This window comes from Falco biarmicus, chromosome 1, assembly GCF_023638135.1.
Source record: "Falco biarmicus isolate bFalBia1 chromosome 1, bFalBia1.pri, whole genome shotgun sequence".
NCBI classification, from domain to species: domain Eukaryota; kingdom Metazoa; phylum Chordata; class Aves; order Falconiformes; family Falconidae; genus Falco; species Falco biarmicus.
In genome coordinates this window covers 102,745,216-102,767,499 of record NC_079288.1, presented here as the reverse complement: position 1 = coordinate 102,767,499, position 22,284 = coordinate 102,745,216, and the positions used below count along the sequence as shown (strand labels likewise).

Below are 22,284 nucleotides of genomic sequence, written 5' to 3'. Positions count from 1 at the left end.
CTTGTTTAATGTTTTGGCAGTTTGTTAAAGATAATTAGGGAAGAGGAGGGGTGTTCCCTTCCATTGTGTTTCTGTTGGCAGAACGCTGTTCTGAGGTAGCAGTGTGGAGAGGCGATTTGCCTTCATTTGTCTTGTTTTATGAGGCGTTGGCTGCAGCTAATGTACTGGTCATTTGCAGTGAGATAGACAAGCAGAAGCAGCGGCACTTTTGGATGATTTATTTCTCTTTTCTTTTTTCCAATTAATAAATCAGCATCTGGGCTTCCTGCTCTCTCCTGGGCTCTGAGCTCTCTATTGCCAGATCCGTCGGTGGTACCAGAGCGGTGTCTGAAAGACCAGGACTTCTTGTGGCAGGAGAATTCCTCCTGCTCTTGAAGGGCGAGCTGTTTGCTCAACTTTTTCTCTGACACCATCTGATTCCAAACTGAAAGACCCAACAAAGGTTTCTTGATGTCCTGGTTTTGGCTGTGGGATAAAGTTCGTTTTCTTCTTGAACAGTTAAAAAAAGACAACCTTGTGGTTTATGCTAATCTGGTCCACAGCAGAGATGGGTCTAGAAAAAGCAGGTGCTTCTGGTGGGCTATCCAGCAGACCTGGGGAAGGTGAAGGGAATGTACGCGTGTTTGTGCATGTAGATCGTTCAACCACATAGAGTTAGAAAAGATCGGATGCTTCTGCTGGTTGAAGTGCACCTTAGCCAAGTTATACATCTTCTGTATATTTACTGCACATAAGCTTTTCTGATATATTTATATGTCTCGGCTGCTTGGTAGTTTGGATTGCTCTTATCTGAACTCCAGCCAGCTTGCAAGTACTGCCTTTGTTGAAGAGGGTGCCCAGAACAGGGCTATGGAAGAGAAGTGGTGGGCAGCGGTTTGCTCTGCTGGGGATCAGGTGAAGGTCTGCGCCGTGGCATCCCCGTACTTCACGCTTTATTGCTGGTGGCATCCCACGCTCCAGTCTGATTTTCTTTTTATCAAAGGCTCATCTGCAGGTCAGAGGGGTTGTCAGGGCAATTATGCCATGCTGCAGGTCCACGTGGCAGACCCACAGGCTGCACCAGCTGGAGCCACCGAGCTGGCTGACCCATACTGATGAGAAGTGATCCTTTTGCTGAGTATGAGCTGTGTACACCAGGAGGTCGGGGGGGTTCCACGCAGCCGACTGGTGTGGCTACACTGGCAGCACTTCTACATGTGGGTTATGCCTACATCTGGAAAGCTGGCTTTGTGCTCCCGACCGCCTGGCTCTTCACCACCCATTCCTCTGCTGGTGCAGGTACCACCACTGCCTGCCCAGCGCTAGTCTTACTTTTCCATTCTCTCTTACTTCCAGTGCACATTGATAGGATTTTTTGGTGTGGTTTTCATCTTTCCGGCCAGTTTCAGACTACGCTGCCATGCACTGGCTTGCAGTTGCAGTATCTGAGTCACAAGTGCTTCAAGGGAATGTTTATAAAAGCGTCCCCACATGATTAATCTGTGGGAATATCAGTGGCCTTCTTATACTTGGTATTGTTTAAGCCGTGTTTGGGCTGAGCTCTCCTTTGGCAACGTACCTTGGAGTTTCACTCTGCTGGTCCCATGCAAGACATCCCAAACCACAGCGTGCCTGCAGCCGCATCCTTTCTCCGTTTGAGCAACCTTTTTGGGACGACAGGGCTTTAATCCTCTTCACAGTGCCCAGGGGACAGTTTGTCATTTATGGTGTTAGAGCTGGGATCGTTGGCTCTTGATTCATGTAGCCTTAATAATCTGAAAATATTTGACATTATTTTCTCAGCCTTATCTGTGAATGAGAGTGATTGAGAGGAGTCAAGTACAGCCTCTGTCAGCCCCTTTGTGGCTGTAGTGCAAGTGGGCTGTAGGAAGCTGGGGTCATTCCTGCTGCTGTTCCCGCTTCTGTCCCTCCTCCCGTGGGAAATCCTTTGGTCGTACTCTGTTAAAATGTCCTTGGCAGCTCCAAATGGCTGAATCGCTAGGACTTCTTTAGTGCTTAAGATGTAAAAATAAAAGGGACATTTACAGAAAAATCTGTTCTATCAGGGAGCTGTTATTACTGAGCTGATGCAAAAGCATATAGGAAATGAATATATGCTGATATAAGGGGAGTTTCCTGACTTGACATTATCTTTGCTTTCAAAGGGCTTGTATATAGGACAAAACCCAGCTCTGAATGAATATGGTCAGTCAGAGAGAGGCACAAAACCCTTGTTATTTGTTGTGGTGTGTGCAGTGTTTATTCAAACCGGTGTTTCCATATCAACAGGGCATCTGTGCCAAAGCCAGCTCTAAAGCTAAAAAAGAAATTGGCCTTGTTGAGAGAAACCCTCCTGCCTTTCCCGGGGGAACGATGGACGGGAAGGGCACCGATGGGATCCCACTGTTTGGAATGAAGTCCAGTGATTAATGGTGGGAGTGATTCGCTGCTTTTCCTGTTTGAACGTCTCCCCATCTCTGCAGTCACCAGCAGATATTCCTAATTTTTAGGTCTGTCAGCCTGGATGACCTACTTTCACTCCATGGAGCTCCAATGGAACCGACTGTCTTCCAGCACAGATCACTGCCATCTTTCTGAAGGAAAGGAAAAGTTTCTAGGAAGTTTAGTTACATGGAATTTCATTTACTTTGGTCTTTTTTCTTGATGCAGAGAGCAGTTTTGCTTGCGTGGGTTCTCCCCGCAGTGTATCAGCAGCGCACCTCTAAAGCATTCCTGGGGAATGGAGTTCTGTACGCAGACAAAGCCCAGAGCACTGGAGGTGTCCCCTGAGGTACACATTCATGAGATAATTTATGGGGAGGTAATCTTAAACGTATATGTGAGCAGATACAGAAAAACAGAGAGACAGAGGCAGGTTCAAATTCCTGGGGGAATTAACCTTGCTTGAGTACAAAAGCTCTGTGTGTCTGCGCTCAAGTGTGGGAACCCCCTGATGAAACATGACGCTGTGATGAGGTGAGCACACATAACCCCGTGCAGAGTAAACAGAAGGTAGAGTGAATTTTTAAAAAAGGCTTTTGTTAAATAATGCAGCCGTCACCTCTTCTTTCCCCCCTGCCTCGTATCTGTGGAGGGGTTTCTTTCCCCTGAGCCTTTGTTCGTGCTCTCGGGCAGCTGCGTGCCACCTGCCAGGTTGGAAGATCATGGAATCACAGAATGGTTTGGGTTAGAAGGGACTTTCAAGATCACAGAATCACAGAATGGTTTGGGTTGGAAGGAACCTTCAAGATCACAGAATCACAGAATGGTTTGGGTTGGAAGGAACCTTCAAGACCATCTAGTGCAGCAGGGACACCTGCCGCGAGACCCGGTTGCTCCAAGCCCTGTCCCACTTCCCCTAAGGTCCCCCCATGTTGCGCTTGGCTTTCATGTAACAGGAATTTGGGGAACTGGATCCTGTTTCCTGTGATCAGGGACCGTTAAACCTTCCTTTAGTTACACAAAGCACCACATATGCGGTTAGGTTTGTGATGGTTAATCTGTATGGTCAGTGTTTAAGAGATGCATTTAGTGGGTTTGAGTTTTGCTGCACGGTGAGCTAAGTAGGAGGAGCCAAAAAATCATATCCAACCCTTCATATGGATTCCTCCTCTCCTCGTCATCCCCGCATCAAGCCCTGGCTGTTTTTAATACTGTAGTGCTGGAGGTTGTCGAATATAGTGAACTTAGAAATGACAGAAAGAAATGCAGCAGAGCCGAAAGGAGCAAACTGTAATGGAGTCTGTTGGAGATGCTCAATATAATCTAGGGGTCTTCAGCTTGGAAAAGTGTGGCTTGGGGAAGAGTAGGGAGATTTGTGCAATGATGAAGGGCATAAAGAAGAAGAGGGGTGGAACATCTTCCTCGCTGGATGAGGTAGCCCTGGTAGCGTCGCTTTCCCAGAGCAGGACTGCCAAAAACGGCCTTCCTGGCTGTATTTTAGATATTTGCCAGCTAGATAGTGTTATCGATGTCTCACGCCAGTGGTGTTTGCTTTGATTGCTCAGTTCCACTGATGCTAGCAACTAAATGCTGCTAATGGGAGGGGGAATTCAAGCTGGCACTGAGTATCATAGAATCACAGAGTGGTTTGGGTTGGAAAGGACCTTTGAGACCCTCTAGTTTCCCCCCTGCCACAGGCAGGGACACCTCCCACCAGCCCAGGCTGCTCCCAGCCCCGTCCAGCCTGGCCTTGAGCACTGCCAGGGATGGGGCACCCACAGCTGCTCCGGGCAGCCTGGGCCAGCGCCTCGCCGTCCTCACGGTGAAGAACTTCTTTCTCATATGATGTAAATCTCCCCTCTCACAGCTTAAAGCCATTCCCTCTTGTCCTATCACTACAGGCCCCTGTAAAAAGCCCCTCTCCAGCTTTCCTGACGGCCCCTTTAGGCACTGGAAGGCCGCCGTAAGTTCCCCTGGAGCCGCCTCTTCTCCAGGCTGACAACCCCAGCTCTCAGCCTGTCTGCACAGGATCCTGCGTGGCTGGAGGAAGGTGGGTTATGAAGTTTTAGTACCTGTTCATAGCTTCCCTTGGTGAAGTCAGTGGATGGCCCTTTCATTCTGATTTTGTTTTATTAATGTTATTGTAAGGGTGAGACGACAAGGTTTATTAGTTGTCTCCTGTATCTATGTAACGGCTTTAGACCTGAGTAACATTTTGCTTTGATTTTTCCTTTTGCTTTAAGCATGTGAGGGCTTCCCTGCTGCAAACTCAGCAGACACTATTAGGTGAGGACAGCAGGGATATCCCACAGAGGCAGCTGCTTTGCCCATAGCCGAAAAGCTCAACCCAGTCACAGCCTCCCACATCTCTGACAGGTTTTCTTTTGTCCCAGCCCTCCTTTCACTTAGGGCTGATTTTTCAAACAGGGCGTAGCTGCGAAAGCTTTAAGTTGTGTAAAATAAGGATAAGATGGCATGCAAATGGGCTAGCTGTATCCCATCTCCATTGATCGAGATGACTCTCCCCATGCAACCTGGCATGTAAGTCCAAGCAGTGCACGTCGAGCGAGTAGCCCAAGTCAGCAGGCACTGAGCATGGGGCTCGGTGCGCCGCGATGTCCTGTGCAGAGGCACGGTAGTTGCTGCTGCCGTATGGCACGCTGCAGAACTAGGTCCCCAAAGGGCAAGTGATTTCACCTTTTGTAGGCTTGTAACCTCAGTGTCAAAGGAGGCTGTTCCCAAATAGGTGGTGTGTTTCACTTGAACTCCAGCTCACACAGCTGGAGTTTTTTGTTTGGTAACTCTTCCTTAGGCTATGGGTGATCAAATATGACTATGACACGTAAGGGCAAACGGATTCTTCCAAAGATCCGTGCCAACATGTTCCTTGCAGGCTGTTCTGCAATGGCTGGAGCAACATTACAGTAATGTGACTAGCTAAAGGGCTTCTCTAATTTTAGTGCTGTATCATGGATTTTTGGTTAGCTTTGTGTTTCTGATGCTTCAGCTAATGACTCATTTAGTGGAGTTTTCACTTGCCTTGGGTGTTCTCTTGCCTTGGACAAGCCTGCAAACTGCTTGGCAGGGTGTGCCAGGATCACGGGCAGGAGCCATGCGTTTGTTCAGCCAAGTGCTCCTTTTCATCGTCTCTTGCTCTTGGTTATTGGGCAGCTTTGCTGTTGGTTGTGCTAGGTGCTCCCAAAAGAGAGGAAGAAGCTTCCCATCCTTTAAAAACAAAGTTGTTGCTGAGTGATTTAGGAAAATCAGCCTGGCTTGGTCCCTTAAATTGCTTTTCAATATCTTGCCAGGATAGGGGCACGTAACTAACCTGGGCGCTTGCTTGGCCCTGGCAGCTGCAGTCACTCCTTGCTGCTTCCCAGGGCTGTGAGCTGGCCTCTTGATTTTCCTTTACACCTGCATTTCAGGCTGGAAACTGCAGCGGTTGGGAGCTGCTCCACAGGCTGCACAGCAGTCTCCTCTGCAGAGGCGGCAGCATCTGTGAGACGGCAAGGCAGACAGGTCTGCAGCACAGTAACATGCCCGAGAGCAAAGGAACAGATGCAGTGAGAGCCCTGCATACTTGGGAATTGCTTTCATTTCCAATAAATCTTAAGTGATGCTGATGATAACAGAGTGTTAAAATACATTTAGGGAAATTGCAATTTTCAGGTTGCCATGCCTGTTTGCCAGTAGAGTGTTGGAGATCTGTGCCCTCTAACGTAACATTAGTGGTCGGGTTGGAATGATGCTCTATTTAGCAGAGTGCAGGGAAAGGGAGTATAGTGCTTCCAGCTGCTTGGCCTCCCTCCCTCCCTGCTGAGGTGCTGCTGAGGGCTCCAATCTTTCTGAAGCTCCTTCGGGGAATGGTTCAAAATGGACTGTAAGTGCTGATTGCACCCTTCCCATCACCTGTCTGATAAATGATTTAAGAAAGTGGTGCCGCAAAAGTCATTTGGAGCAAAAAATCCACGATAATGATAGCTTTTCAAAATTAGTCATGCTGTTTTGATGTGCTGGGCAGAGGGGAGGCAGAGGGGGGAAAAGGGCCGGTCCTCTCGGCCTCAGGAGCTGGTCAGCTGCCTGAGCTCCTGCTTGTTGGTTCTAGTTCAGAAAGGCACCTGGGTATGAGCCAACACTGTGCTTGTTCTGCAAGATGCACAAGCACGTGACCAACCTGTTCAGCAAAGTTGACCGTTTATTGTGGATTTGCTGCCTTCCCGTTATTTTTTTATTTCCAGTTTCCTCCATAGCACTATTGTGGAAGAACTGGTTGCACTTTTCCAGGCTTCCTCCACAGAGTTCCTTGATGCTTATTTAATATTTTCTCTGGTGGTAATCCTGACTGAAGTGTGCAAGAGTAGGATTGTTCCAGCAGTTTTCTTCCTGCTGAATCAAGTCATGCCTTTTCATGAGTTTTTTTTTTTCTGATTTTCTACTTCCTTGAGTTGCCTGGCAAAGCTCATTACGGATTTGTAGCCCAGTTTAGCGTTACCCCCTGCTGATGTTTCTGGCAGTACATCCTCCCTCACCATTCACCCTTAGCCAGAGCAACACAGAGCATCTCCAAAGATCATTCAGGGTGAGAGGTAGGGGGTGGGAGCCAACTAAGGGCAGGATTTTTCAAAAGCCTTCAACTTCAAATTAATTCTGCCACTGCTGAAGTTAAAAACAAAGCCGTCTCGGATCTGAGGACACTCAGCAATCCCTCCCTGGCTGCGAGGATGCAGCCTGAGTGCTAAGCTGCACAGAGGGGTGCGTATGAGGTGAGGGCAAAGATGCCCCCACCAGAGTGGCCAAGGCTGCAGGAGCTTGGCCGGTGCTGCAGAGAGGGCTAGGGGTACGAGCAGTGCTGCTCGCATCGCCCTGCCGTGCCGTGATAACAACCTAGCAGAAAGGCAGTCCTCTGCCAGCCTGAAGAGATTTCCAGTGCCAGGAAGGTACCAGAAAAGAGGCAGGAGAGGCTGTTTTTTAAAACTCAGCTCCTGCAGTGTTCTCCCGTTATCAAATCAGAAGCAATCAATGACATTTCTACATAGTTAAACTTGGTTCATATTTTGTCAGCTAAAGGATGCGTATTTATAGAATCATAGCATCACGGAATGGTTGGGCTGGAAGGGACCTTGAAGACCCTCCAGTTCCCACCCCCTGCCACGGGCAGGGACACCTCCCACCAGCCCAGGCTGCTCCCAGCCCCGTCCAGCCTGGACTTGAGCACTGCCAGGGATGGGGCATCCACAGCTGCTCTGGGCAGCCTGTGCCGGTGCCTCACTGTCCTCATGGTGAAGAACTTCTTCCTGATATTGAATCTAAATTTACCCTCTTTTAATTTAAAACCATTCTCCCTTGTCCTGTTGCTACAGGCTCTTGTAAAAAGTCTGTCCCCACCTTACAAGGCCTCTTAGGTACTGGAAAGCCCCTCTGAGGTCTCCCCAGAGCTGCCTCTTGTCGCAGAGCCCCTTGAGCCTGCCCATGTTCACTGTGGTACAGCTACAGCAGCAGATGCAGAGAGGAGAGGAACAACCTTCGGGCTGTAAGGAACTATTTTTAGCGTGAAGCTGTAGCTGTGCTTTGGGAGGAGACATATAAATGAAAGTCACACTGGCTGATGGGAATGATGCTGGTCAGTACGTTTCTTCTGGCACTCTGGTTTAGTGGCGGTGAGCATGGTATGGGACCTCGGATACCATCTGGATGCCTTGGGAAGGATTGCTGGAAATTAATAAATACAGCTGTATAGGTTGTCTTCTTATCTTGCTTTCCTGCAGTTTTGAGCCCAGTGTTCAGTAACAGATGCTTTGCTGCGTTCCTAGAAGTGCTGCTTCTATTGTGACTGACATCCCAATGATGCTTTCCTGGCTGGTGGATTCACCTTACGTTGGCTCCTCCATTGCTGCTCCCAGACTTGAGGCTCCCATAGCTTATGCAGTGCGCAGACAGCCCCCAGAAGGACCCAAGGTGTTGGGAGCGGAATGTCTTCCTCTGTGCCATCTCCCTTGCCAAGTCAGAACGTGGCTCCCTGCGTATCCCGGTGCAGGCACTGGGGTAGCTGTCCCTAGATCCAGTGCACAGAGCTTGTTTCCACCCTGCAGTGACAGGCTGCCTGAGGTGATGCTGTGTCGACTGCAACACATGGCAGTTGGGTGTAGGGGTGCTGGAGAAGGCAGGAGAGGCCATGATACACCATGGTTAAAGCCACAGCTAACAGTGGGCTTGCCACGAATGAAGAGTCAAAACTCCAAATATGGTGAAGAATAGGGATATTCCCATGTGCTTTTCTTATTCATCAGGCAGCAAAAATTGATAGGAAATCCTGCTGAATACTTAATTTTTTAATATGATACAATATAGTAAATAACTGCATTGTTTTGCTTTGAGATACAACCTTTGTTTTAAAACAAAAAAGTCAAGTTGTGTTGGTTTTCAGATAGACTAAAATCTAGATCTTAGGTATGAGAAAGCTTGAAGATGAGCAGTGCAACGGCACTGGTGTATGCTCATGACAGCTTCACCGGCTCCCTTTGTCATGTTTCTGGCACAGCTGTTGTCACTGTCAATGAAAAAAAAGGCAAAGATGTAGAAAGAGAGTGAAGGAACACTAGAAAAAGCACCACCACCACCAGAAAAGCTCAGGTAACAACTCAGGCTTATGTTACTGAGGAGAAGGGAGCAGTCAAAGAACATAAAAGTACAAAGAAGGAATAAGGCTAGAAGGGCATCACAGGAAGGATGTGTTGAAATAACCTCGGTGAGTCAGAAAATCAGGTTACTAGAGTGATCAGAAGGAAATTTTGGTGCCTTAGTTGCATTTCTTTTACTACAAAATACCTGCTGAAATGTGTGTGTTCTTCATACACTGTCATCTCTGTTTACCTGGGTGCCCTTCAGAAGAATCTGTCCTTTTCCGACAATGATTTTGATCTTGTATTCAATACACTCCCTCACCATCCTTTAGAAAGGGTAACCGGACCCTTTTGGGGATTAAACAGCTGATTGGAGCAAGCCTGCCAGCTGCCTTGGTTCCTTTTCCCAGGTGGTCTTTCTACCTCTTCAACAGAAGAGATGGATATCTTCATACTTTTATCCATGCGGCACACAGGGCCTTGCTGCTGCCGTGACAGTGCGTTGCCTCCAAATTGTGTCTTAGCCAAGATGTTTTCCCCCAAACCCCTGTTTTAAAACATTAGCAAATTTCTAAATGTTTGCTCTTTCCTTGCTTTCAAACATGCCTCTCAGGAAAACCAGAGAACAGACTGGTCATGAGATGGAAGTTTCCCATGGTGTGGTGAGGGTTGTTTTGATGAGTCTTGTGTTGGTGGTCTGGGCAGAGGAGGGATTTCGTGTCTCTTGGAGGTGGTTGGGGGAACCCCCACAGCATGCCATCTAGAAAAGGGGACTGAGTGTCCTCATCAGTGAACAGTTAACGCAGAGCCACCATCATGAGCATCTGGAGGGGCTTCCCTATGCCACCCAGCCCTCCCTGGTGCAGGACCCATGCAGAGGCCAGGTGTCCTGCTCACAACCATGGACTTCCTCATCTTCCCCTACTCCCCACTCCCATACCTGGTGCTTTTATTTTCCTTGAAAACCCTCTGTGATTTCTCTTGTCCTCATGGATGCGCCTTCTCACATCACTTCTTCCCAAGGCTTTCTCTTCCTTCAGATGTTTGGGAGGTGAGGGATGTCGTAGCCATCCAGCATCATTCTGTAGAAGGGATTGAGAAGGGACTTTCTCCTGGACAAAAGGTCTCTGATGGTGGCACACGTTCCTCTGTCCCGCTTTGGCTGTGCCTTGCTGTGTGCTCTGAGGGCAGCAGCCTGTGGGAGGGCTGAGGGCTTGGGCAGTCGTGGTGGGAAGCTGTAATGAGCCAGTCTCTCACCTAGGCAATTAATGAGACCGTTAGCAGAGTTTCAAAACCAGCACTCCTGCAACTTTTGCCCGGTGACTCCTCATGCACTGGCCTGCACGGGCAACAGGATCAACAGCTTTGGACAACCTCAAGCAAATTTTAGATGAAAGCAGATGCTACAGGCTAGGAAACATGCTCCTCAAAGCCTGTGCTAAGTCTTTCTCTTAGAACTGGAAGAGACATGTACACAGTGAAATGCAGGTGCCCAGCTCCTGGCGTCCATCCTTCCTGGGTCAGTTTTCCTCAGGCCAGTCGTTTCTGTAGCAGCAACTGCAGAACCTGGAGTTGCACTTCCATGCATAAAAAGTGCCTGCCTGTCCCTGTCAAGCAGGTGGCTGGGCAGCGAGGTGCTGCGGTACTTTTTCCTGGCACCATGCCCACATCTGCCCATCTTCCTCAGTGCTGCATACCTTTTTCCCCCCCAAATGACACCATCTCAGGTCTGTGAACAGCAACAGCTGTTCCAAGGGGCATAATCTTCTCAGCATCATCTTGGCTCCAAGCACCACTGTCAACATTGTGCTTCTGGGGCTGATCTTCTTAGCATTTGTATCTCTGTAGACTCTGTGGGGATGATACACATTGACCAAAGATAGATTCTGGCCAAGGAGGAAACATGGGTGAAAACCGGGTAAATACTATCGCGCGTTCCTGTTTGTGTGCCTAACAAAATTCAGTTTTCTTTTCTCTCCTCTTTCACTGATGCAGCTGAAGAATAAATTCATGAAGAAATTGCCCCGTGATGCTGAGGCCTCCAACGTGCTGGTTGGGGAGGTGGACTTCCTGGAGAGTCCTTTCATTGCTTTCGTTCGGCTGCAGCAGGCGGTCATGTTGGGCGCCCTGACCGAAGTCCCCGTGCCCACCCGGTAAGAGAACTCAGCCCCCAGGCAGGGGAGCAGGAGCTGGAAACTGCACTTCCACCTTTTAAACTAAAACCACCGGGCCAGAAGAAGACATTCTCTGTTGCTTTCCATCACATGACATGCCTAATGGTCAGGATTATTGGTTTAAAATAACAAAACTCACTGTAGCCGCTTAATAATTTTCAGGTCTTGAATTTGGTTGTAAGATATGAGCTGCAAAATGAACAAACACAAGCACTAACTTAATAGCTTAGCAGTAAAGGGCACTGCTGGTATGAAATTTAACTGTTGGGGCTTTTTTCCTGCCCCTTATGATTCCACCCCCCCGCCACCAACACACACTGTACATAGCTCAGATTCCCTGTGCACGTTTTTGCAGTACGTATTTTTCCTCTTATACTCACACCAGATGAACGACGTAATTCTGGCCCTACTGGGGCAAACAAAAAGTCAGATAAACCGAGGCATACAGTTATTTCAGGGTGGTCACACTATGTATCGCTTTGTAGTGCATAATGATTAAGAGAAAAACGTCGTATCAATATTTTATTTATTGTGGATCATGTTGCAGATTAATCTTGAGTCTCACAAATATGAATATATCTCATGTTCTTAAATATTGGAATTCACTGCTTGAATACGCGTAACGGTCTGTACAGTGAGTGTATATATCTACCAGAACAGCAAAGCTGAAGTCCTGCTTGAATTCTTAGCAATATCACCCTTAGTTGTACAATTGCATCTTGTTTATCATGTGACATAGTAGAGAAAAATGATCGGGATAGATGTCCAGGACATGCGCGTCAGGATAGGCGTACGGAACTGCTGTATGTGAGCACGATGTAGTAGTACACACCAATCCCTCACTGAGGTAAGAACTGTAAAAATGATTTGTGTTAAAAGGCAATGAGGTGCACAAAGAACGGAGCAGGGCAGAGTTTCAGTGAGAAGGGTGGGAGGTTGGTTTGCAGTGTCCCCTTTCAGCTCCACACTGGGCTCGGCACCACCTTGTTCCTCGGCGCTGCTGCGCACCTGGGCTCTGGCATGCTTTTAGTATCAGCTTACAAAGGGTTTACTTGGCATTTTGTTTGCGATTATGGAGTTCAGGTTGCACCTTTCACATCGCTAATATGCAAATAGGTGTTTTATGTGAACGGTTTCAAGGGCTTTCGATACAGAGTGAAAGGTGTGATTTGAATAATGTCTAGAGGGTTTGAGGCTACATTAAGTAATATTTTGTAGGAAGAGATGTAGTACCATGACAAAAGCACATGGCTAGTGCATTACTGATACTGGAATGGATCACAGCCATTGTATGGAATAAAAGTTACATGGTTGTTATAACCTGGGCTTTATTTCCATGTACAAAACAAAGGGAAAAGATGATCTAGTTTTGCTACTTGTTTAATTGCCTTCTAGTAACGCAGCAGTGTTTGTATTTCTTATAGTTTCATTAAGCAGCTCCCTACAATAACCACATCGACAACTGTTTGCAGGCACTGGATATTCTGGTAGTATGGACGGTTTTGAGGGTAGGGATTATTCTGGAGTATAGGGACATGAAAGGGGCTTTATTTTATAAAAGGTTATTCTTCATTCCCCAGCATTCCTGAGCTCTGTATACGTCAGTATTTCAGTGTTGAAGTTTAATCCACTTACTCTTTTTTTTTAAACATGTCTCCAAATGCTTTTCAGCAGATGTAAAATTAGGTATTGTTTGTTTTAGTAGTGGGAGCCAGGAAGTTAGATCTAGGATTGCTGAACGACCTCATTACTCAGTAGCATTAATCAAGACAATATGTTCTTCCATGCCAACAATTTTTCCAGGAAATACTATTATCCATTTGCTGTCCACCAAACCAAATGCTACCCTAATCAAAGCAGGGAGGCTCATTAGATGGCTTTTGTGAGTAATGAAGAGCCATTTGCAGAGGCTGCATCCTGTGAAATTCAATCAAGGAAATCCCATCAGGGCCCAGACGAGCTATGAGGGAGCGTCTCCTCGGTCTGCGCTGACTCTCAGCCATCTCATGCAGCATGCGTTCCTGCTGTGGACATGCACTTCACAGCCCACAGACTCCAGAAGATGCTGGAGCTGGAGCCTTTGACTTGCTCCCCCCAGCACCTCTCCCTTGGGGCTTCTTTTATTTTGTTAAATTACCAAGTTCCTGGTAAAATTGTCAAAACCATGCCATCAAAACTAGGCAGTGCAAAACCACCTGGGGTTTTGAAATGAACACAAGCTAATGCTTCAGCGCTGTGGGTTGCTGCAGGTTTATGGTTACCAGGTCTATCAAGTCACCATGGCATGACCTGCATCTGTCTCTCTCTTTAGAAAGTAGCACGTTGTTTCTGTGTGGAGCAGGCAGGGGGTTAAACACCCAGGTTTCACAGAATCATTTAGGTTGGAAAAAACTTTTAAGATCATCAAGCCCAACCGTTAACCCAGCACTGCCAAGTCCATCACTAAACCACGTGCCTAAGCGCCACATATATGTGTTTTTTAAACACCTCCAGGGATGGTGACTCCACCACCTCCCTGGGCAGCCTGTTCCAGTGAACACAGGGTTGTGGGCGTGCTGGTTTGTAACACAGAGGGGAGGTGGCCTCTGCGTGGCCATCTATTCCTGTAGTGACACGTCCTGCTGGAGGTGCCTTCGCACAGCAATCCAGGTCATGTTTCTGGTGTGTGCTGTGTTAGATAAAAATCTCCTGCTCTTTAGCAACCACAGATACACCAAATACATCCCAGGAGCCAGCCAGATGCCTTGCCTTAAAGAGGTGATGGTTGCAGTGCTTGTTGGATCAGGGGCAGAGGGATGGGGAAAGCCCTTCCAAGGAGCTGGGAGAAGGGAGAAGGCATTCCCAGCCGAAACATGGTGTCACACAGCTTGCAGAAATGCATGAAGCCATCTTGATGTTTTGCTTTTCAAAGCACTAATCAGGTGGGGTTTGCAGGGAGAGGGCAGTGACAGATTTCCTGCAGCTAGCTGAGAATAAGTGTGTCACCTGCATCCATTAGTTGGACGTGTAAGACATGGCCACAATCCTGGGATGTAGAAGCAAATATGACACTTGCAGAGGTGAAAGGCTCGTGATAGCTATAGTCCCTGCCCTGTTGTGGTTTTTTAACATTCACCTAGTGCTGTAGAAAGAAAAAGGATTGTTGTGTGCATAAGGCAGACAAATGTGTACATACTTGCAGACTTCCAGTTAATAGGTTACTTGTTTCTGCTGATATTTTTTTTTCTTCCTCCACGTATTCCTTGGCTTGGATTTTTCTTGTAAGGTACAGCATTTTGGACATTTTATAGAAATAAGATTACTTATGTAGAAGTGAGTCTTCTTTGGATACTTAAATTGCCTAATATGTATTTATTTTCCTTTCACTCTTCCTTGCTAAGTATTTTAAGTATTTCCTTTACTTAAAAGTGAATTTTTACTTAAAAAAAACCCAGCAAGATCTGATGAGCTCTCTTCAGGAAAAGTTTCTCAGCAGGGTGTTTTCTTACAGCCCTAGTAAGAAAAATCATGGTTCTGAAATTGGTATAGAGAAATCCCAGCCTTTCACTGCGTTGAGTTTTCTTTTTACTGATCAGACTGAAAAAAAACTTTAAGGACTTTGGTTTTCTTGTGTTGAATTTCAATTCCACAGTGCCATGAGCTCCTCATATTGGCAAGCCCTCAGCTACTGTGCTTGCACCATGGCTTGGGTATGGCTGCTTCTCCTCTGGACAAAGCAATAAGTGTACCTTTTTATTTTCATAAAAGAAATGTGCAATCGCGTGTTCAGGTCTGCTGCATTAATGTAATGTTGATGGGGGAAAAAAGATGAAGAATGAGCAAGGGAAAGATTTCTTTTGGAGATAAGCTGTACAGACTTGCACAGTCTAATATGTAGTGCTGGGAAATTGCCTGTGCCTACAAGTCTCAAATGAAATGAAGTAACTTGCCCAAAGGTCACTTGGGAAGCACGTGGCAGAACCAGGAGTCAGCATCTCCCCCCTTCCTTCCTAACTTAAGCTTTCAAGTGCAGAGGCATCCTTTCTTCTTCATAGGTGAGGGTGAAATCTGTGTCTTGTTTGTTAATTACAGCATTTGAAATGGTGTCAGGGCTGTGTCCTTTAACAGCCCTTCCAGCAGAAGGATTAGCTCTTTGAAATTGATGCTCTGGCAGCAAAGGACTGCCTTTGTCTGCATTCGTGTGTTGGACACCGTGTGAGAAGCCTGCAATGGTGGTACGTTGCCCGAAACTTGAAGGATCACCTGGGTGAAGTGGAAGGATGGACCAAACACTTCCCCATCTCCTTTCATTACTACAATCTCAAGTTGTTCTCCTTTCAGCCACAGATTCTACTGGAAAAGTTCATTAAGAGGTTGTTCCTTCAGCCTTCAAGTCCATCAACATGTATCTTTATTGACAGGCATCTCACATGATGTCCTGCAACAGGAGGACTGCATTCCTCCAGCCCTCTCAAAAATGAAAATATTTTCTGCAGGACCTTACTGAGTTCGCTTTGTGTAGGTGCCTTTAACCCTTATGGAGCTGCTGCCCTTACTCCAGATTTGAGAGATAGGCATGGATGAGTAGGCTGAACTGGGATCTTTTTTTAGTTGCTCTTTTTTTGGTTTTGTTTTTGTTTATTTCGAGGTGGGGTGGGGGGTGGGAGTGGGAGCCAGGACAACTTTGTCTCCTGCACTGATGGTCAGCTTGCAAAGAGGCCATGGTGAGGCTTGGTCCTGTGCCAGTTTTCACCAGAACCCTTGTAGGGGAACTTTTTAGTCACAGACATTACAGATTTCTTGCAGGATGTCCCCAGTGGATGGCTAAATATTAGTGCTGCGCTGACTTTGGAGCCTGTGTTCTGTTCACTCCCCACCTCCTTGGTGTGTTCTTCATGTGATTTTGTGGCGATTTCTAGCCACATTTCTTAGAAGCACATCAAGTAGAGCTTTGTAGCCTCCTTGGGCAAACTAGATGGAAATTCTTCCCCGTAGTCTCTGGTGTCACTTCCCACCAAGGTCCAGGAGGGTTGTGTTTGCTCATGGCAGGTTATTAGGTCCATAACCCCAAGTTTCTGGGCTTGTACGGAGTATTGCTGCAGTGCTACGTTCAGGTCTTCTAGGTGTATCAGCTGGGTTTACAATGTGCTGGCCAGAGCATCTTTGTCCATTTTGAATTGGAATTGCTCATCTGTGAGAAAGAATTTATTCTTGTTGGGTCTGGTGACATAGTCCATCTGGTTAAAAGGTGAAGTGTATGTAGTCAGTGGCCATCATCTGCTTAAGAAGGGTAAAGTGTGCAGAAATGGCAGGAGGGCTAGTGCTTTAGGTGAAGCAGAATAATAAATTACTGAGTTTCTGGCTCGTTATTGGCTTGGAAGCAAAGGATTTGGAGTGCTTTGACTGTGCTGTCATATAAAGTGCAAGAGGAGGTATCCTGGGCACAAGGGCTGTCAGCTCTGCCTGTAAGCTGTTTCCCAGAGCATTTGGTAGAAACACTGAATTTTGCCACTACTTCAGAGGAACTTGGAGCTAAGTGATACGAGGTGAAACCTCACACTCTGCACTGAAGTATCCTTAGCGATGTGAAGTGTCAGAAATGGGCATGGTAACTTGGCACATGTTGTGTGCAGCAGAGAGGAATTCTGTGCTCGCTTTCAACCGGGCAGGTGAAGAAGAGGAGTGGGTCACAGCTAGAAGCGAGGGCTTTCCTAGCTGGAAGTATTCATAACTAATTGATGTTAAATGCATGCAAATGTAATCTAGTCCAAACCAATAAAATGCATTCATGTTTTTGTGTTCTTAATATTTGGCCTTTTAAAAGGTCTTGTTCTATGTGCTGAAGGCAATTCTGAGCTGAACCAAGGCAAAGCATTTAGGAAGCGACACAAACAGCTTGTTTTCAAGAACATTTTAGTAAATTCATGAGCGTTCAGGTACTTCTGTTATGCATTTGAAGAGAGCCAGCTGATGGAATTATTTCAGAAGATGGTTATGAAAATGTCTCGTTCCCCTGAAAAATCAGGAGAATACTGAGCAGCAACTTCGGAAGTTACAAACTTTTTTAAAAAAATTAATATATTTGGTTAATTTGCATCCTAGAGTTTTGAAAGAATTGGCTGTGGAACAGCTTGTCTTTAATGTTGTTTTACAATAACTCGTGAAACACAAGGCAACTTCAGGAGGTAGGAGGAGAGCAGAGGACATGACCTAGGCGTGTATGCCTTAGTGACCTCTGTGTGAACCTGAAGTAAAACACTTGAAAGCCTTATGAAGAACTTGATTTGGAAGTGTTACTGTTAGTAATGCCAATTAATATGTATTTATGGATCCTGTCCTACTAACCTGATGCCTTTTTTTTTTTTTTATAGGACTAGATTTTTTTAAAATAGACAAGTACTTATTTGGATACAATATAACTCATAAGAGATTTGACTTAGTACCTCACAACATTTTCATTTGGGAAGCTAAAATAATACAGTGCTTGTAAGGGGAGAAGTACTTCTGGTGAGGTGTAACAACCTCTCAACCCTGTTGTGTTCCACATTTTATCAGCAGCTTTTGAGAAAATGTGTAGTTGACATGTTGAAGGCTGTCATGTAATGAAGAAGGTCTCTCTGTGGCCCAGAGGAATCTGATCATCCATGCTTTAACTTGGTCCCACATCAGCTTCTCCCTTTGGGGATGGAGAGCGCAGACGGAAGAGCTGTACTCCAAGGACCCCTTTTCTCTGGGTGATGCTGCAGGTAAAGGAGTGGGGCCATCCCTGGCTGTAGAAGATTTTTCCATCGGTGCTGGAACCACTGAAACCTGGTTTCCCAAAAGTATGTGCCATGTCCTTTCCCTCCACCATGGCAATAACCCCAGCTCTCCCTGCCATCCTGCCATGTTTCCTAAGACTTCCCATCCTTGTCCATACCTGAAGTCCTGTTCCCTGACTCAGTGCTGTCCAGAGAGGCTGTGGAGTCTCCTTCTCTGGAGACATTCAAAACCCACCTGGATGTGGTTCTGTGCAACCTGCTGTAGAGGAGAACCTGCTTTAGCAGGGGGTTGGACCAGATGATCTCCAGAGGTCCCTTCAAACCCCAACCGTTCCATGATGCTGCGAATGCTCCTAACTTCATTTTCTCAGGAAAGCAGGCTCTCATAAAGTTCCTGAGTAGCCATGGGTTATTTCATCTATATATTTGCACTGACAAAACTCCCAGCTCTTGGATGATTTCCCTGAGGGGGATGCTGATACATCGGAAGAGGCTCACAGCACAGCCGTCAAAGTGACTTAAGAGAGGAGAAAAGCCTCAAATGGCTTAGCCTAACTGACAGATGGCTACAGGTGAATGGATCAATAGGGGAGGGTATTTAAAGGAATTTAATTACCGAGGGTTCTTCAGTTTAGCTATAAGAGACAATTTAAATTTATTATTGGAAGTTGAAGCCAACTCAAATTCACACTGGAAGTAATGCAAAAGGTTTTAGATGAGACAACTTACCAAGGGTTATAGTGTGTTTCTTTTCCATTACTGATTGAAAGGTACATCTGTAATTGGAAAAAGGCTTAATTCAGGAAGCTTTAAAGTTGTTTTGAGCAGCTATTAGTGTTTCTGTTTGAAACACATGCTGATACGGAATTTGCTGAAAATTGCCCCAATAATTCCCAGCCTTTGCTAAATTAGGTGAAATGGAGGAGTTGGTCTGTTGCCATGACTTCTTTTATTGCTAATTGTAGGGGTGAGTTGGTGCGTGGGAGAGAGTGAGACTTTAGTCTCAGGGTCACTAGCTAGAGTCCAGCTCTTGGGGTGACACCATCTGACCAGCATGATGGTCTCCACTGAAATCCCACAGGCCACTGAACGTTGGCCATTGTGCGAGATGGCCAACAGAAGTAACAGGGCTTTCTTAACAAGCCAGTTACAAGGCGAAGAGGTGAGCATGAAGACAGATGTATTTTCACGCCATAGCCATGAACCAATCCTTTTTTTCCGCGACAAATCTGAACGGGGGATTTCTAAGAAGCTTGTGTTTGTACAGCCAAGGCTGTAGATGCTGTGTGAGTAAGTAGCCACCAGTTTGTCACCCATCTGCTGCCTGAAATTAACTTTAAATTAAGAGTATTTCTAAAGGAGGTAATGGCTTTTACCATTTCAGCGTGGATACCTTGGCCTTGCACAGGAACTTTAGTTTAGGAACTGGAAGAGCCTAAGATAAGGCATAGGTCTTTCCTGAGTTAAGCATTATTTGAATGATTAATTCAAATAATTGAATTAATTCAAATAATTGAATTAAGCATTTTTGAATGAAAAAAAATATATTTTTGGTCATTTTTCATTCCAGGCCAGAAGAATTTAGATACATTTGAAGATCCAACCTTGAGGCCATACTTAAAACTTTTTCTAATGAGCGTCAATTAAGAGGCTGGAAAACCCAGCCACCTTTCACCAGCATTCCTGTTATTCTGGCACAACTGCTAGACAGTTTTATTGGCAGAAGCATCCATTTTCCATGTACAGCCTTTTCCATTAAGGAATCTCTTTAGAACATATTGTCACGTAGGCAAGTCCTGATTCATAGTGTATTAGCACTGACAAAAGCAAAGGCAGGAAAGATTAAGAGCAGTAATTTCCTATCTCCAAAGGTTTCATAGCATGGTGTTTTTCAAACTCATTAGCAGCGACTAGGATGTAGTTGCTGCCCAAAGAGGTCATGTAAGAAGTTAACTCCTAATACCTTGTAGATACCCTTTCTGATGGTGCCTGCCATAGGAATAGGTTTACACCTTCAGTTGCCTGCTTAAGAATTAAGCTGTGACTACGAAGCCATCAGATGGTCTCTGGTCTCTGGTATGTGTTGTATACTCAGAGCAGAAATTCAGGGCATACAGGTTGGGCTTAATTATTTATAGCTAAAGCCCTACTTTAGACTAATGGTTTCCTTTTGCATGTGAGTAGCTACTCTGGGTGCTGAACCATAGCAAAGATGTCAGCCCCAGCAGAGCATTAATAAGTACGTGGCGTGCTATCTGATAGCTCGGGGGAGCAATGTAATTTCTCGTGAGCAACGTGGATAGTTAATCGCGTCCTCCCTCTGTGCCTGCTGCTGTGCTGGCCCCGCTTGGTCCATCCTGTGCACAGAGGGTGCTCAGGTGTGTCGCTGCCCTTGGCACTGTGCGGAGTGAGCAGTCCTTAAATCTTCTGTCCCTTCCCTGCTCTGTAGCAGCAGTTACATCACTGCCATCATCATGTAACTGGCACTTGAATAGCACTAGGGCAACGTTTAACACTGGTATCTTACACAAGGATTGAACAGCTACAAGGAGACAGTAACATATGCTCAAATAAATCACTGTGGAAGTGGATGGGCTTTCCGGCGCACGCAGGGCATGGGTTCTCAACCGCTCTGCACTGGAGCTGAATCCATCGTGCATAGTTTGCTTCCAGGTGCTGGGTGTTGGAAGAATGTCCTTCCTTCACCTCATCCTGAAGGTGTTGGACGGTAGCGACTTCTGCTAGGGCTGTGATAGCGCTTGGCCACAGCAGTCTCAAGGCTACTTTTAAGGCTCTTTGGGAGAAAAACTCTGGGTAGTGTCTTGCTTGTCCGAGTAAGCACAATGAAGTGCAAGGTGTAACCTCTACTCTCAAGTTAGCTGGAGGCCCCTGGCAGCCTCTGAATCTCTGAAGAGACGACAACTTTTTAAAGCTGAATTTCTGTCTAGATATCACATAAGTAATAAGCGATGCATTTTGCTATCCTAAATGGGAACAATCTGTTTTGTCAGATTTCTCTTCATTCTGCTGGGACCGAAGGGCAAAGCAAAGTCCTATCATGAGATCGGCCGAGCCATCGCCACTCTGATGTCGGATGAGGTAGGTGTCTTGACATCTCCTATGTGAAATGGCTTCTTCTAGGTTCCACTTGGTTAGCTAATACTGGTGTCCTTTCCTGCAATGTGGTTGACAGGAATGGATATACATATAAAGCTGAAATATCCACATCACCTCCCGATTCTCTCTGTTTACATAATTATTTCATCTGGCTTCATGTTTCCATAAAAGCATGACTGTAGGAAATTTTTCTCCATTGTGTGTATTTTCCTGCTAGCAATCACTCTTTCAAATAGACTATGAATTAATGTTATGGTGTGCACCTTGTGTCATATCCCATGATGACAGTAACCCGCAGCTACGCTCCAGGTAATTACTGCAGCAATGGTTACACCCGGGACGTACCATTGTGTGTTGCACCATATCCCAGAGCACTTCTTCATTCAGACAGTGCTTATATATTATCCATGAGTACCTAGCAATTACTCACTAATCATACACCTCAATGAGATGACTGGGCTTTCAGTATTCATTTACGTCTTCTTTCTTCCCGTGTCCCTTGGGCCCTGCGTGTCTGGGGGTGATTTACATTATGTTTGTTCTTTGCTTTCTCCTTATGTTGTTTTGTTCTTGTACGGTTCCCTTAATTACCGCTCACCCGGTCTCAGCTCTTCTGTTTTCTGTCATTCCACTGCTTGGAGCAGTGGTCTAGTTTCCATCACCCCAAAGCCCTCGTTCCTACCACCGACCGTTCTTATTAAGTCTATTGCATGTTGCTGATCCACCTTTGCTCCAAGCAGTCCAAAAGATTTCAGTAAAATTCTGCATTAATGCTCTTTTTCCTCCCTTCTCTCATTCACTCTTCATCAGTAATGCTAGGCCTTTCAGTAAAACTGGTTTGTGCTTCTTGGTTTTGTTTTTAAGCAAATATTCTCATTGTTTCTATGTCACAGGGTTGAAAACTAACCTATTGTTTGATAGACTGAAGCCGGTAGGAAGAGAGGATCTGATGCTTTTTTTGTGACTTTGTAAAAGTATCTTTTCAAGGCATAAGTGAAACTCATTTATGGGAAACTCTTTTCTTGGGTAAAAGAGACGGATAGTTGTTTTAGTAACATTTTTTAAAGGGTTAGAAACTTTTATTTTGCTAAAAATTAGAAATATACCTGCAAGTGAAGAACCTTTATCTTTAAACAGCCAACCAAAGGAAAAGGCTTTCCTGAGGTTCACCCACCCTTGTGCCAAGTGTTCTCATACTTTTTGCAAGGTTTA

General features: G+C 45.9%; 1 protein-coding gene across 10 annotated transcripts in view; it reads left to right on the top strand.

Annotated features, from left to right (window-relative positions):
* SLC4A4 (solute carrier family 4 member 4) overlaps positions 1-22,284 on the top strand; it is a 237,630-nt gene that overhangs the window by 169,218 nt on the left and 46,128 nt on the right. For all 10 annotated transcript variants that reach the window (XM_056354481.1, XM_056354489.1, XM_056354473.1 and 7 more), the window contains 2 exons: positions 11,037-11,194; positions 20,967-21,054. In XM_056354481.1, coding sequence (XP_056210456.1) covers positions 11,037-11,194; positions 20,967-21,054 — 246 coding nt within the window. The remainder of the gene's footprint in view (positions 1-11,036; positions 11,195-20,966; positions 21,055-22,284) is intronic.